Here is a 15,795-nt window from a genome sequence, read left to right on the forward strand (position 1 = left end):
CTTGGTATCGTCATCAGTGACTACTCAAAAGTTGAGTGCTTGTACTGGTATCGGTCTGAAAAAAAAAGCTAGCAAACATTCTTAAAAACAAAACACTAACTATAATGCAATTGCTTGATTGATTGGTTTTAATGTGTTAAATAAAGTCGGACAATGTCAAAGTGACCCTTGCACACTTTTTTTTGTATGAGGTCTTCAAAGGAAAAAGTTTGGAGTTTGGACACCCCCGACTTAAAGTCAAAGACAGTTAAAAAAATATGCCAAGGCTTGCTTTGGGGTTTAAAAGAGTGACTTTGCGTTCTCGTTCCCTCTCCAGTGGACCAGGAGCTGGGCTTCCAGGACAAGTACCTGTTCTACCGCTTTCTCGATGACGAGGAAGAGGACGCGCCGTTGCCTAGTGAGGAAGAGAAGCGGGAGAGTGAAGAGGAACTGCCGGAGACCATCCTCTTCCTCGCTCAGATTGGACCAGACGCACTGCTGCGCATGATCCTCAGGAAGTCGTAAGGAGCAACACACGGTTGCTTATAGCTGATGATGCAACACATTCCCAGTTGGTTATACAACAAACCTACAAGAAACACCTTTGTATGCTATTAGCCAGTTTGTCAAGTAAGCATTTCTTTGACACTGTACATGAAAAGTTGCTGAAGAGCTGCTTCCTTCCTTCACAGCTGAATAAGAGGTGACAGCATGCATGACATCTTCATGGTGAGTTAAGTGTGACTACCCTCTGACTGTGTGCGCAGGCCTGGTCAGAGGACAGGCGATGACCTGGAGATCATCTATGACGAGTTGCTTCACATCAAGGCCTTAGCTCACCTCTCCAACACTGTGAGTCAACCACTCTGCTTCATTCAAATAAAAACGGAATGGATAAATGCATTTTAAAGAGATGGTCTGGCCAACATTCCTACTTTTGACATTTTTCTTACTTTACACATGTGCCTTGAGTTTGACACCAATGTAAAGTAATCAAGTAAAACAAATTGTATTTTTTCTTAAATGCTTCCTGTCTGCTAAACAATGTGTCGATGTGTTCTCACTGGTAGGTGAAGAGGGAACTGGCGAGTGTTGTTATCTTCGAGTCGCACGCCAGAGCTGGAACTGTGTGTAGGTCTACAAGTTGCTGTCGACTCAAATTTCTGCTTCTTTTTGTTTAATGTGTTAAAAAAAATATGAATGTGGTTTTGTGTCGTTGCATCTTCCAGTGTTCAACCAAGGAGAAGAGGGCACCTCATGGTACATCATCCAGAAGGGCTCCGTTAATGTGGTTATCTATGGCAAGGTGGGTTAAATACATGCTCAGATACTGTCATTCTGTTTTTTGTTTTTTTATTATTATCAGTGCATCAACAGATTTTATCCGACATTTTAAAATTTTGTCTCCGTTTTTGTCCAGTTTCAATCACGCTTGTTAGTTTTTAACCTAGTCATCCTCATTCCAATTTTTATTTAGTCCATTTTTATTTGACTATAAATCTAGCATTTTAGGCTTTATTTTTGTCCAAGAAAACATAATTTTATTGGTCTAGTTTTAGTCAACAAAAACTGTCATCAGATTATGATGAACATTTTAGATCTAAAACTATTTCACATAATATTTTCTCTCATCTTTTTGATGAAAAACTACTTGACACACAATTACAGTAAAGTATACCAACAAGTGGCCACTATGGCTCCATGCTACTAGCTAGTAAGTTAGCCAGCATTAGTTAGCGGTGAGCTTAACATTATTGTTGGAACGTTATAGCCGTTATGTTGTAACTATAATTGACTTTTTTTATTTTTTAAAAACCTTTTACTGTGAATCAACTTCCTGTCTGTCCGATGTGATCGTGCATGTTGCACTTGCTAGCTGCAAATTTGAAAGGGGTGTGTAACTGTGTGTCACAGTGACAGATTAGCAGAGACAAGATTTTACAAAATCATATAATTTTTGTCTCGTTTTTGTTCATGAACTAGAATGTCCATAGATTTTAGTCCACTTTTTATTCAGTGAAGTACATTTTCGTCTTGTCTTCATTAGTTGGCGAAAATGCATACTGATTTAGTCCCAGTTATTGTTTATTAATGAGGGTTTTAGTCTAGTCTAGTTTTAGTCCGTTGAAAAATGTGCGTTGACGAAATTATTTTTGTTTAGTTTCATTAATAAGATTAATATCACTATATAGTAGACAAGCAGGGCTGGACTGGCACAAAAAAAAATCAGTCCTGGCATTTTGACTTAAGCCTGCCAGCCTGGCCCGGCCACATCTCCTGAACACCTCGCCTAACACATAATTCTGCCACTGATGTTGACTTATATATGATTAATGGACTTGTCCCTCTAAATTGTGGGCCAGTCTCTTGAGGTAAAATGCAGGAAAATAATAATTGAAAAGCACTGCATCTGCCCCAAAAGGCGCCGGCCCACTGGGCATCTGCCCTGTATGCGAGATGGGCAGTCCAGCCCTGTAGACAAATAGTAGTTGGCACGTGGAGGCTGAAGGACACCAGCAGAGTTCCTCTAAGTTCAATCATGACATCGCTGGGAAATGTCTGAAAGGCAAATTTCACTTGGCAAGCACACATGTTTTGATGATTCATTCCACTTGTGAGTGTTCCAGCACCTTTCTTCAGGCTTCCGGAATATTTGAATATTGTGTTTATCTGTGTGTGTGCCAGGGGGTGGTGTGTACGCTCCATGAGGGTGACGACTTTGGAAAGTTGGCCCTTGTTACAGATTCGCCTCGCGCTGCCTCCATTGTCCTAAGAGAGGACAACTGCCACTTCCTTCGTGTAGACAAGGAGGATTTCAACAGGATTCTCAGGGTACGGGGATCAGAACTGGATCGAGATCATTGATGGGGGAATAAATACAGAAGAGGGATACCAATACGGTCTTGTTGTTTTCTAGGTTCTATTTAACCCACTTCAGTACATTATTTTAGGCTCTTAAACCAGGAAATGTGCTGAAATGAGATTTGTCATAGTGGGAGTGGGAGACACAGCTGTCGGTTCTGTTTCTTGCTCAAGGTCACCTGGGTAAGGTACCAGACTGATCATGTGCAACCGCAACCTTCCCTGACCTCGATTGTCTGAACTCGAGCATCATGTTACACTGATCATGTTAGCACATGATGTTTGTCTTCCCCTTGTGGCATACAGTAGTCATTCATTTGGATTGTGTCTTGCCTTGTTTGCAGGATGTGGAGGCCAACACAGTACGTTTGAAAGAGCACGAACAAGCGGTACTGGTCTTAGAAAAGAGTCCTCGAGCCTCCACCCTGGGAAGCATCAAGTATACATAAAAACAACAACAACACAATATCACCTTTCGTTCTAGCAAAGGAGTTGTTATTTATTGTCATCCTCAACCTTTTGTCAGGTACACTGTGATCTCAGGCACTCCAGACAAGATTCTTGAGCACTTTTTGGAGACCATGAGAATGGACATACATCACAGTGAACCAGGTTGCCCAACAAAACACAAACTAATGGCATCACAGAGGTCAACGTATTGATTGGCTTTCCTCTTTATTGCTCTCTAATTCTTCCTCTTTTTTGCTGTGTATTTCTTTTTCTCTCAGACCCAGCAGTGGACGATTTTGTCCTCATGCATTGTGTCTTCATGCCCAACAGCCAGCTGTGCCCGCTACTCATGGCGCAATATCCTTTTCGGCTTTTAACCTCTCTACCCTTTGTCCGTCCGTCTCTGTATACTCTCATGCTTGAAAATTGTTGCCTGAATATGCTCCCATATGTATTAATAATATTTACGATATAGCCCACGTTTTATTTGTCATTTTTATTTTTTTATTTTTTTTAACCGGCAGATGGGACTGGCCATTTGTACAAAGGTACTTGAGGTATATGTAAAATATTTTATTTGACTAGTTAAAAAATTCATTATCTTCTTTTATTGTAATAGTTATGGTTAATTTAATTATCCATTTAAATTTTTTTTACATAACGCATGCCTTCACAGTGAGTGACTTTTTTGTGAGAGACAGGGTACGCCTCACTGGTCATCAGCAAATCAAAGACATTTCATTATTACCAACAATTATTTATGAAAATTGTTTAATGTACATCTATTTTGTGTCACTAATATTTATTCTAAAATGTTTAAAAAATTTAAAATATCCAGTTAGTTAATAGAAATGGATTTAACATATACGATACGATACGATACGATATACTTTTATTTTCCCCGTGGGGAACTTTTTCCTGGACTCCGTCCAGCTGCAGTTTACAGTAAGAAAAAGAAACAACAGAATAGAAAGAGATCAATTAAAATTAAATAAGAAGTGCAGCAATAAGTAGAAGACTTCCATACATACAATTTAATGATTTTTTTTCAGGCAAAAACAACAACATAATATTACAGGACAGTACTAGTGTGTCCAACAGACTACGTTCTTCTTCGTATCTTATCTATGTACTTCTTTTACATAATGCCCCTAGTGTTCAGACTGAGACGTCGCAAAACCGAAGTGCCTTGTGTTACAGGCCAGTCATGATTAGTTGTTACTTTAATACGTTTTATATTTGAGTGAAACCTATGCCATGTTCAAGAAGTTTGTTTTGTGTTCATAAAACACATTTTCATCAAAATTGCAAGACGTAATGGCATTATCAAGTATCAATAGTGTCAGCAGGTACTCAAATGTAAGTACTTGTACTTGTACTCGGTTTTGGGGGAAAATGGTATTGGTGCATGTGTTTTTATCTTTAACAAGGTGCGCACCTACCATGCGGCCTCCCCGCCCGGCTCCGAGCAGGAGAGGTTGGAGCATGCGCTCAACTGTAAGAGGAGGGCTCTCGTTCTGGCCCTGCGTTGGGCTAACACACACACATTTCTTCTACAGGAAGAGCCTGCTGCAGTTTCCTTCCTCGAGGTAACAACAGCATGCTTTCTAAATCCAAACGCTCTGTGATTAGGTTTGAATTTATACATATTGTCCCAGTAAATGTTGCATGGTTTTCTTCTTTTCTCTTAAGGAGTTGTTTGGAAGCGTATCAAATGACTCACGGATGCTCAGAGCGTTGAAAGATTTGCTTCCTGACCTAGAGAAAGTTGTCAAACTACAGTATGTTTCCACTCGTGTATCATAAACTGACACACATGCTTTATATTGTGTGCTACAACTCTGACTTATTCTGTTATGATCTTTTTTTGTAGTTCAGAGGAAGCAAAGGCCACAAAAAAGGCAAGTCTATAGCCAAGACATTATCACTGGTGCATTCATGGTGCTGTATTTGTTGACTGTCTTTTCATTCAACAGAAGACTTTAATACGACAGTTCAGCAATGGTGAGGAGAGGCTGCAGAAGAAGCAGGCCATTAGAAATTACGATGACAGTAAGTGTCTGTGAGATGGGATTTAAAACAGTGTCTCTATCGCCCTCGGTATCATAATTTTTTTTTTTTTCTTTTTCAAAATTTCTTCATGTGCAGTAGTTCATTTTTGCTTATCTCATGGTCGCTTTTGTTTTTATTTATTTGTAGAGATAGCTCTTGTTCAAGATGTTTATTTGTCATGCAACCATTGTGTTTTTACTGTGCACATATGAGCCGTCTCAACCAATAATGCACCTCCTACCGTCACAAGACCCAAATATCAAAAAAGCTACCTTCACTGTATTGCATTAAAGGGGAAGTCAACCCAAAAATGTATTCTGACAATATGTTCTATGCAGCCCCACTGGTCTAAAATATGGTATTCTTGTTAATATTGCGTTAGTGGACTATGAGTTAAGCAGCAAAATCCAGCCATTTGTATCCATCTCAGGGGGCGGCCATTTTGTCACTTGCTGTCAACTGAAGATGACATCACAGTTGCTCAGGTCTCAGGTAACAACCAATCACAGCACAGCTTCAGAAAACAGGTAAACTGTGATTGGTTGTCGCCTGAGCCTTGAGCAACATTGATGTCATCTTCAGTCGACAGCAAGTGGCAAAATGGCCGCCCCAATCACAATCAATCAGCTTCAGAAAAAACGGTGAGCTATGATTGGTCATTGCTTAAGCCCTGAGCAACATTGATGCAACATTGATGTCATCTTCAGTTGACAGCAAGTGGCAAAATGGCCGCCACCAAAGATGGATTAAAATAGCTGGATTTTGCTTCATAACTCATATTCCACAAATGTAATATTAATCAGAATGTCACATTTCGACTCGTGATGTCACATCTAACATATTAGTGTCAAGGAATGTTTAAGGTTGACTTACAGATGCTAGTTACACTGAAGCTCTTGGCTCTTTGTGGGGGTTAAATCTCAGAATAAATGATGCACCCTCCAAAAGATTTATCATCACCTATAGATGCCACAAAATGGCTGCAAAACAACTCGTTTTGTCTAAATGAGACTCCTCAACTCACAGTTCTTTAAAATCAAGATACCAAAAGACACATACAAAAAAAATAAAAGACGCCAAAAGATACTGGCAAAGTATTCTATTTGTGTAAACGAAGCCCCTCAACTTACTTCAACATACATCCTAGACAACAATACAATAAAAATGGCGCCAAAGTCATACTTTTGTCTAAATAAATCTCCTCAAGTTACTTTTGCATAGTTAAGAATCAGATTTCTTGACCAAGTATGTAAAAACAATGAAACAGGACGGAAAGTCTGGTGGTTCGCTAGTCAGCGTCCCATTTTTCTTAGATGGGAAAATGAGAAAGGGGGAAAAGGAGGGAGGGGCGGGGGGTGACCAAGCCCCAATCTCTGCTCCTTTAAAGGGGATCACAAAGATGCCATAAAATGGCAGCAAAGCACAGTTAAAAAAAAAAAAAAAGTTAACTCCACAAACATCAATACAAGATGATGCTAAAGTTTGTCAAAATGAAACTTGCTAACTCACTTCAGCATACTTTCTTGACCCCAAGATGGTGTAAAACACTATTTCTGTCCAAATAAAACTCCTCAACTAACTAATAACGTTCCTTAAAAGATGACACAATATGCTGAAGCAATTTTTGTATACAAATACAGCAAATCGGGACTAACATACTTTTAACTGAATACATCTTTGACAGTGTCAGTGAAATTTGAGCGCTGTCAACATCTTTATTGCAATTCTTGTGGAGGATCTTATTAGACCGTGTAGCTGTACCTCATTGCTAGTGAGTACAACCAAAGTTCATTCCAATGTGTGTTATGTACAAGTCCTATTGAAGGTGTACTGCAGCGACCATACGTACACCACCATCCGAGTTGCCGTGGCAGCGACGGGCAGAGAAGTGATAAGTGCCGTGGCCGACAAACTGGGTTCCAGTGACGAGCTCGTGCTGGTTCAGCTCAGCTGCGCTGGCGGTAAGAGGAAAGCCTGGCACAACTCAAGTGCTCGTTTATCTCACCAGTGATTTGATGCCCATTTGCTTTACAGAGAAACAAATCCTGAAGCCCAATGATGTGTCCGTGTTTTCTACTCTGAGCATCAACGGGCGATTATTTGCATGTGCACGAGAGCAACTCGGCAGTCTGGTAAGTGTTAACATTGTTAACATTTTTAATTATTTATTTTATATTTTAACCATTTTGAATTTAGTTATAGATGTGTAGATGCACATTTACACAGGTGTAAAAATGTTAAACTCAATATAACTCGACCTTAACCTATCTGTTATCTTGTTTCGTCTAAATTCCCTTTCCCTTGTCCTGCTTGAGAAAGTGCAAGCTGGCATATTGAGATTCTGTTTTGGGAAGAAAGTCCAATCTGACATATTGAGATTCTGTTTTGGGAAGAAAGTGCAAGCTGGCATACTGATAACCTGTTTTGTCTAAATGTGAAAGATCAACATAGCATACTGTGAGAATGTAATCTGATTTTCGTATTTGATGGGAGGAGAAGAGGCGTTTTTCTGTACAAACTCTGATTGTAATAAAGGGCTGTGTCTCCTGGGGGGAGGGACACACATTCTTGGATGACACTGCTTGGGTGATATGCAATTGTGTGACCAGAGATCTCTGTAATAAATTCTCCTTGCAAGGACCCTTTTCACAAGAATCTCATCTTTGATTTATTTGAACACGCAAAAGATTACAAAACTAAATATAATCCTTCATAAATCATGATGGATTTGCTTTGTATGGGGATTTTAACGGCCAAAATATTCGGCACGCACCTGCACAATCTAATCTGTGTTCCATTGGGGCCATTTTATTCCAAGGAACTATGTTGTTGTGAGTTTAGGATCGGCATTTAAATGACGATTGTACTAATCCGCCATCTTGTGGCACAAGAAGTCGGTTGATCTTCATTTTCAACAAAATGTGTGATTTGCTCCACTTTGTGACATCTTGTTGAAGTGCGTTAAGGAGCTTCATTTAGACGAATCTAGTGGTTTGCCATCTTGTTGTCAAGAAACTATGTTGAAGTGAGTTGAGGAGCTTAATTTAGACAAAAGTATTGCTTTGGCACCGTCTTGTGACTTCTTAGTGCCAAGGAATTTAGTTGAAGTGAGTTGTTTGGACAAGGGTAGTGCTTTGCTAGCATCTTGTGGCATCTTGCTCCAGGAATTTTTTTGAAGGGAGTTGAGTACCTTTATTTTGATAAAAGTAGTGCTTTGCCTCTATCTTGTTAGTTTAGGAGCCTAATTTGGGCATAGCTACTGCTTTGGCGCCATCATGTGCTGTCTGCTGTTTGAGGCGTCAATTAATTACTCACAAATTTTTGCTATTTGCGGCAAAAAAATTATGATATGAAATATAATACAGTAGATATCTTTGAAATAGGGCTGGGAGAGCCAAGAAATAAAATCTCATTTTTTTCGTTCATTCACGGCGATTTTAATCGTTTTTTTCCCCATGTATTATTTTAGTAAGTAAGTTAAAAAAACTAAACAATTACAACAAAAGTTATACAAAGGTGGTACTCAAACTTATAATGATCCTTTCCCTTATTTTCCACTTTTTAGTTATACATATTTCTCGTATGACCTCAAACTTTTAAAATTTCAATACAACAATAATAAACCCAACAAACATTTATTAAAAGATTTCATTATATTATATTATATTATATTATATTATATTATATTATATTATATTATATTATATTATAGTATATTATATTATATTATATTATCAATAAATTATATTATATAAGGTTTCAATAATTCCTATGCAAAATGTTCAGACAACAACAACATATACTTTTTTTTATCAAAAACTTAACATTCATAGTTTGTGCTTAAATGAAAAAAATAAATAGTTGGTAGCTATTGTAAACATCATCGTCTTGTACACCACCCATCCAGCATTCTGCCACTTGAGCAAAATGACAACTCACAATAACATTTGGATGTAACAGAACATTTTGATAATCCAGATTTCACGATTTAGCAAATTTTCAACGATTACATTTTTGTAATGACGATTAACCGAATTAGTTTGATTTATTGCCCAGCCCTACTTTGACAATATCAAGCTTATGCACTACATCACATTGGATGATGCAGGTTTAATCACCGAGTAGACCAGTGCATAACTATTTTAAGTATGATGTATTTTTTGTGTGAAAACCACATAATAAATGTATGCATCCTTAGTAATGATCCTTTTTGTGAACATGTATTTGAGTTTGATGCTGATTAATGTATGTATTGATTTTTGCTGATTCTGCCATCTGTGTATCAGACTCCTCTTCCAGACCAGGAGGGACCCTCAGCAGGTTCAATGTCGACCTTTGAGCTGATGAGTTCCAAGGATCTGGCCTATCAAATGACAATGTTTGACTGGGAGCTCTTCAGCTGTGTGCACGAGGTAGCACATGACACGACACGCACGCACATAAATACGCAGTCCTTCTCTGCATTTTTTGCGGTTCACTAGTTGCAAATTCACCTATTGGCGGTTATCGTGCTCATTGTGAAAGATGGCACACAAGCTCCTGTCTAAATAGGAAAGTAGTGAAGGACTCTGGTTGGTGGCCCTGTGGGTGGTGGGTGGTGTCTGGTCGGTGCTGGATTTCACTTTCCTTTCTTTTCTTTGGTCCTTCCTCGGGTCTCCTGACGGCCTCACGACTCTGGCTTATATCATATACATCCTTGCTCCAAAAATACAATATAAAAAATGGAAATTTTTTACATTATCTACAAGTTAAAAATATGATAAAGAAAAAAATTCCAACACTTCGGGGTACGCTCCAACCGCCTGTTTTAGCTAAAGATATTAACAAGCTTTCTCCGACAACAACAAAAAAACTTTCAAAAATATATAAGTTACTTTCATATACTGATAAAATGTCTTTACCCATCTCGAAATGGGAGACAGACTTGTCTATAGCACCGGAATCTGACTTTTGGATTCAAGTTTGTGAAAACGCATTTAAAATGACAAAACACACAAATTTACAACTTATCCAATATAAAATTATTTATACAACATACATTACTCAATATATGATGAAGAAAATGGGACTCTCAGACTCCGACATTTGTCTCCAATGTTTACAAAACACTACAGACACTTATGTTCATGCTTTATGGTTATGTACTCCGGTTATGTATTTCTGGACTAAAGTCTTAGAAAAACTTTCCGCTATTTTGGACTGTAGGATACCTTTATCTCCAAACTTGTGTTTGCTAGGTGACCTAACAACAATTGACTTACCACATAAACAATTTCAATCTACACTTGTAGCCCTTACTATCGCAAAAAAAACAATTCTTGTTAACTGGAAAAATAAACAAACTCTGAATATCGACCAATGGTCTAACCTCCTCATAAATCACATTTTAATGGAAAAAATATCTGCCTCAAATAAAAACCAAATATCAAAATTTATAGAAACATGGTCTACGTATATAGAATTTTTTAACCTAATTCCGGTTACTTAATTCTGCCTGTTAGCGAGAGCCACTACATCGTGATAACTTACATTGATGTTTCTGCATTTGGCAATTTATTATTATATTATATTATTAGTATGGGATTTTTTTTAATAGGCTTTAGGTGAACTGATGAATACACACACGCTCGCACGCACACACACACACGCACATACAAAAAAATAAAAAAATAATATATATACGTATATATATATTTGTGTATATGTATATATGTGTATATATTTTTTTTTTTTAAAAAGAGAAAAAAAAATCTTTTTTTTAATTTGTTTTTTTAAAAAAAGGAGAGCAATGATGATGTCAAATCGAATGAACAATACTGAGCTCTCCTGAAAAAAGAAAAAAAAATAGGTTTTAGGTGAACTAATGAATAAACACTCACACGCACGCACATACACATACTCACTCACCCACATACAAAATAAAAAAAATAAAAACAATTACCAAAAAAAAAAAAAAGAGAGCAATGATGATGACATGTCAAATCGGTAAAATTGAGCTTTCCAGGGGAAAAAAAGGAAAAGGAAAGTAGTACATTCTCACAGTAAATGATCAGCTAATCATAAATGAAGCGTTCTATAACTATGCACATATTAATTAACTTAAAAGTTGTGTTGCGATCGAAAAGCTTGCTAACACCATGTCAACACAACCCCCCAGCACGAACTGCTCTATCACACGTTTGGCCGCCAAAGCTTCCGAAGAACCACGGCCAACCTGGACCTTTTCCTGCGAAGGTTCAACCAGGTTCAGCTGTGGGTGGTCTCCGAGGTGTGTCTCTGTGCACAGCTCAGTAAGCGGGTCCAGCTCCTCAAGAAGTTCATCAAGATAGCTGCGCAGTGAGTGGGACGGACACCTTCGTGAAAGAAGAGTAAAAAGTTTGCGCTTTGTTTACGATTTTCTGTTTGTTTACAGCTGTCGGGAGTTTAAGAACCTGAATTCGTTCTTTGCCATCATCATGGGCATGAGCAACCCCGCTGTAAGCAGGCTGAGTCAGACATGGGAGGTAAACATCATTTCCTACTTAGAACTGACCGTTTTCAACACACAGCAATGTTGAATTGTGTAATGCCGCCCCTCATCAGAAGCTGCCTACCAAGTTTAAGAAGTTCTATGCTGAGTTTGAGAGCATGATGGTGAGTTGCAGATTAAAAGTCAATATGAATATTCACATTGAGATCAGGAATTGACGTTACGTTTTATGTTCAGGACCCATCCAGAAACCATCGATCCTACCGACTAACTGTTACCAAACTTGAGCCGCCAATCATCCCTTTTATGCCCCTCCTACTCAAAGGTAGCATTCATGGAGAGCACGCACTGTTTTGCTTTGGATCACATCACACTCATAACGTAAAATGTCATTGCAGATATGACTTTTACGCATGACGGCAACAAGACATTCATTGACAGCATGGTCAATTTTGAGAAAATGGTAAGGCATCATTTTTATTGACATACTGAATTTTGTCATCTGCACTACTCTCAAAAAGTAACATTGAACAGATGAAACTTTACCCAAATGCCAAATACAGTGGAATGATTTTTTTTCCAATAAGGATAATATAATTCTATTTTTATTGTTCTTTTTAAAAGCATATATAGTAGTAAAAACTTAAGTTAATAAAATGTAAAGAATTAAAGTTTGTGCATCATGAGTAAATTAGTCACTAAACTTTTTTGGGGTGCCTGAATTGACCACCGGGCGATGAGTTCAATGTATAATAATAATAATAATAATAAGGGGTGTCAAAATTAGTGCGTCAATTTTGAGTTAGCCACAATTTTTTTTTACGTGCGATTAATGACCTTGGAAAGCCTGTATTGGGGGAATTCTTTTTGCTACGTCCATTTCAAAATTTAGCAGTAATAAATTTAATAATAATGCATATATTTGTGGAGACTGGGGTCAAGTTGAATTTTAAAATTTTAAAAATAAGAAGAATTTCACAAGTTACTTCATGTTAAATATTAGATAGCTCTTAATATGAAAAGAAAAATGTACTGAGCTGTCACCAAGGTCTTACAAATGCAATTATGCCATCTAGTGGCAGAGTAATGTCCTCAACACAAATCAATATCACTCGTTATCACGAAATTACTGTATCAATGATAAAAAATGCATATTTCTATTGGTATTATGTTAAAAACAGTATGAAAACTGAAATGATTTTTTTTTTTTACTATATAATTAGAACAGATATAAAAATTTGCGATTAATCGTGAGTAAGTCATATGATTAATTACGATAAAAATTTAATTGCCTGACACCCCTAATTATTAATTATTATAATTCATTTTATTATAATTAGGAATTATATAATTATAAAATTATAATTCTAATCTAATAATATTCATTTGTGTCACGCAGACATAAATAAAGAAACATTTAGTTATTATTATTACTACTGTAATTAACTTGCCACAATGACAGAAACATTTTCATGTCAGCTCGCTAAGTATCTCAAGGCACCACCGTATAATTAACTATTTATGAGTAGTGTAATTGGTTGAAAGCTGCAATAATATTTGGGTTCTCTCTTCATCAGCGTATGATAGCAAACACAATTCGACAAGTGAGGCACTGTAGAAGCCAGCCTTTCAGTAAGTCTTCCCATTCTTTAAATGTGTTCTTTGCTTTACAAGCAGTTTCCATATAAATAACAATTTGGGTATCCAATTCAGATCCTGACATCTGCCAACCCAACAAGAATCAGGCGGAGATCAGAGGCTACGTCAGGAAGCTCTGCGTGATCGACAACCAGAGGGCGCTGACGCAGCTCTCCTACAGGCTGGAACCTCGGCGGACATGAGATCCCAATCGTTCACCACCTCGCCTTCCTTGTGACTTCGCACGAAGCCGACGCGTCACCAACTGCGCGTTAAGTAGCAAAACACAACAGTCAGTGACTTTGAAAACTCTTAGGACAAATACTGTGCCATGAAAGGCCTCTTCCTATCACAGTGTCTTAGCCTCAAGCAAGAATGAGGCTTAATACCGTAGTAGTCGTTGCTGTTTTGGGACCTGTTAGATAGAACCGTCATGTATAGAACTTGAATCAATATCCCGCATGACTGAACTTCATAGGCTTGGTGTTCTATACAGTGGATTTCTATCAGAGTGCCCTGCAATGTTGTGCTACCCAACAAGCTCCTTTTTAGTCTCCAAATGCTCCAAAGTGAAGCATAATCTATAGTTCTTAATCTCCATACGTCATAGAGTGAATCCCCATTTATCTTGATATAGAGGGACCATATTGAAAACTTTTTTAATTGATCGTTTTCCCCCTCCCACACACTTTAATGTAAAATGGACACATTGAACAAAAGAGAATCAAGCATTGTATATTTAAACTCCGAAAGGTTCAACCTAACCATATACAGTAATTTAATCTAACGTAAATTCACTAGTGTAATGCTAACGTATAATACTTTGTACAATTAAATCAGAATTGATGTTATAATTATTATAAACCTTCAAACAACTGCTACTTTAACACACACTCTATATTCACTTGCCTATATAGTGGTACCTGGACTTCGAGTGACTCGATTTAGAACAAAAATTGGAGTTATGAGCATACATCGTGGTAGCAAATTTCACAAAAAGCAACAGCTAGTCAACACTACTTCAAAAAGAGGCCAACAAGAGGAACGTTTTCTAGCTTAATGCTAGCACACAATGTAAAATGTCATTGATAGGCTAACAAAACTAGCATTGACGTTGCGGTATTTATTACCCTTTACGCAACAAATATTTAAACACAAAAAATACAGGATTTCATAGTGTATATTTCCAATAATATATAGTATGTATATGCCAAATATTACTGCAGTTTACTGAGTCACTTAGCTGTGAAACTCTTCTTCCTGTATGTCCCTATTAGACTCCCCCCTGGTGGCCAAGCCATGCACGCTATAAGGAGTACAATGTGCAGCTGGAACAAATTAATAACCTTTCCATTCACTAAATATGATTTGAGCGTATTTTAAGTTACCCGCGTAACAGAATGAAATAAACTTGTAAGTTAAGGCACCACTGTATTTTGTAAAAATGCTGTATTCCAGCTAAAGAAACACAATTAACAAAAAACGATTTGAATAGGAAAACAAGTTTTGATTTAAAAGATGTGTGTACTGACATGTTCATTTATATTGTAAAATGACAAGAAAAGTTTTGCTTCATACTCTTTTGGTCTCACTGAATCCCACTGAACGGAACCCAATCGAATCTAGCGCTTCTAAAGTAAGTATTATTTCGAGCCCTAATGGTGTTCAAACAGTGATTGAATATTGTCACGGTGGTACGACTACATTTCATTTTTGCCTCGGAGTAAAACTCCTGCTCCCCCTTGGTGATGTTGCTTGTTAGGATCTGTTCTAAAGTCAGTTGTCGTTTGGCTGTGTCAAGTTTTCAAAAAGATTTTCATTTCAGGAGAAATCTCGCAAACTTTTGCAGTTGTGTTCTGTCCGATTGTTTTTTATTATGATTTTTTTTTTTTTAGGTATGCGTAGGTTTTGGGTGTGATATTGACAACTGTGATTGATTTTCATTTGATCTCAGGAGCTTTAAATGTAATGGTGTGTATTGAGAACTGCCCAGTGGCTTGCTTCCATCATGAGCAGCTGGTATATGTGCTGTACATGTTAATAAAAACACATCATTTAACAGACAACATGACTAAATTACATTTTTCAAAAAATCCCTTAATACAGAAAGTGTGTACAAATTCCAACTAATGCAAAAGCTGTGTCAGAATTTCAACAGCTGCAGCTGTCACAAGGCACTTAAATACATTTTTTGTTTTGATTTATTTATTTATATATTTTTTTAAATTGAGTTAATTTGAATGAGTTTTAAGAGCGGGCGTGTTAATATTTGTTAGCTTTTTTTTTTTTTTTAAAGATACTTTGAATTTAGTTTCATTGGTGTTAGTTTACAGTATATATATATA

The 15,795-nt window shown here is 37.3% G+C and overlaps 1 protein-coding gene across 2 annotated transcripts in view; it reads left to right on the plus strand.

Annotated features, from left to right (window-relative positions):
- Positions 1–15,516, plus strand: part of LOC144044264 (rap guanine nucleotide exchange factor 4-like) — a 31,720-nt gene extending 16,204 nt beyond the window's left edge. For both annotated transcript variants that reach the window (XM_077558578.1, XM_077558579.1), the window contains 22 exons: positions 317–500; positions 747–831; positions 1,050–1,110; positions 1,209–1,285; positions 2,665–2,811; positions 3,186–3,280; positions 3,368–3,453; positions 3,570–3,648; positions 4,730–4,880; positions 4,984–5,072; positions 5,165–5,192; positions 5,268–5,343; positions 7,158–7,304; positions 7,378–7,475; positions 9,630–9,755; positions 11,501–11,679; positions 11,756–11,846; positions 11,926–11,976; positions 12,050–12,137; positions 12,211–12,275; positions 13,390–13,444; positions 13,526–15,516. In XM_077558578.1, coding sequence (XP_077414704.1) covers positions 317–500; positions 747–831; positions 1,050–1,110; positions 1,209–1,285; positions 2,665–2,811; positions 3,186–3,280; positions 3,368–3,453; positions 3,570–3,648; positions 4,730–4,880; positions 4,984–5,072; positions 5,165–5,192; positions 5,268–5,343; positions 7,158–7,304; positions 7,378–7,475; positions 9,630–9,755; positions 11,501–11,679; positions 11,756–11,846; positions 11,926–11,976; positions 12,050–12,137; positions 12,211–12,275; positions 13,390–13,444; positions 13,526–13,653 — 2,186 coding nt within the window. In that variant the 3' untranslated portion in view covers positions 13,654–15,516. The remainder of the gene's footprint in view (positions 1–316; positions 501–746; positions 832–1,049; positions 1,111–1,208; positions 1,286–2,664; positions 2,812–3,185; positions 3,281–3,367; positions 3,454–3,569; positions 3,649–4,729; positions 4,881–4,983; positions 5,073–5,164; positions 5,193–5,267; positions 5,344–7,157; positions 7,305–7,377; positions 7,476–9,629; positions 9,756–11,500; positions 11,680–11,755; positions 11,847–11,925; positions 11,977–12,049; positions 12,138–12,210; positions 12,276–13,389; positions 13,445–13,525) is intronic.
- Positions 15,517–15,795: the final 279 nt, after the last annotated feature.

Source organism: Vanacampus margaritifer, chromosome 2 (assembly GCF_051991255.1).
Source record: "Vanacampus margaritifer isolate UIUO_Vmar chromosome 2, RoL_Vmar_1.0, whole genome shotgun sequence".
In the NCBI taxonomy this organism is placed as follows: domain Eukaryota; kingdom Metazoa; phylum Chordata; class Actinopteri; order Syngnathiformes; family Syngnathidae; genus Vanacampus; species Vanacampus margaritifer.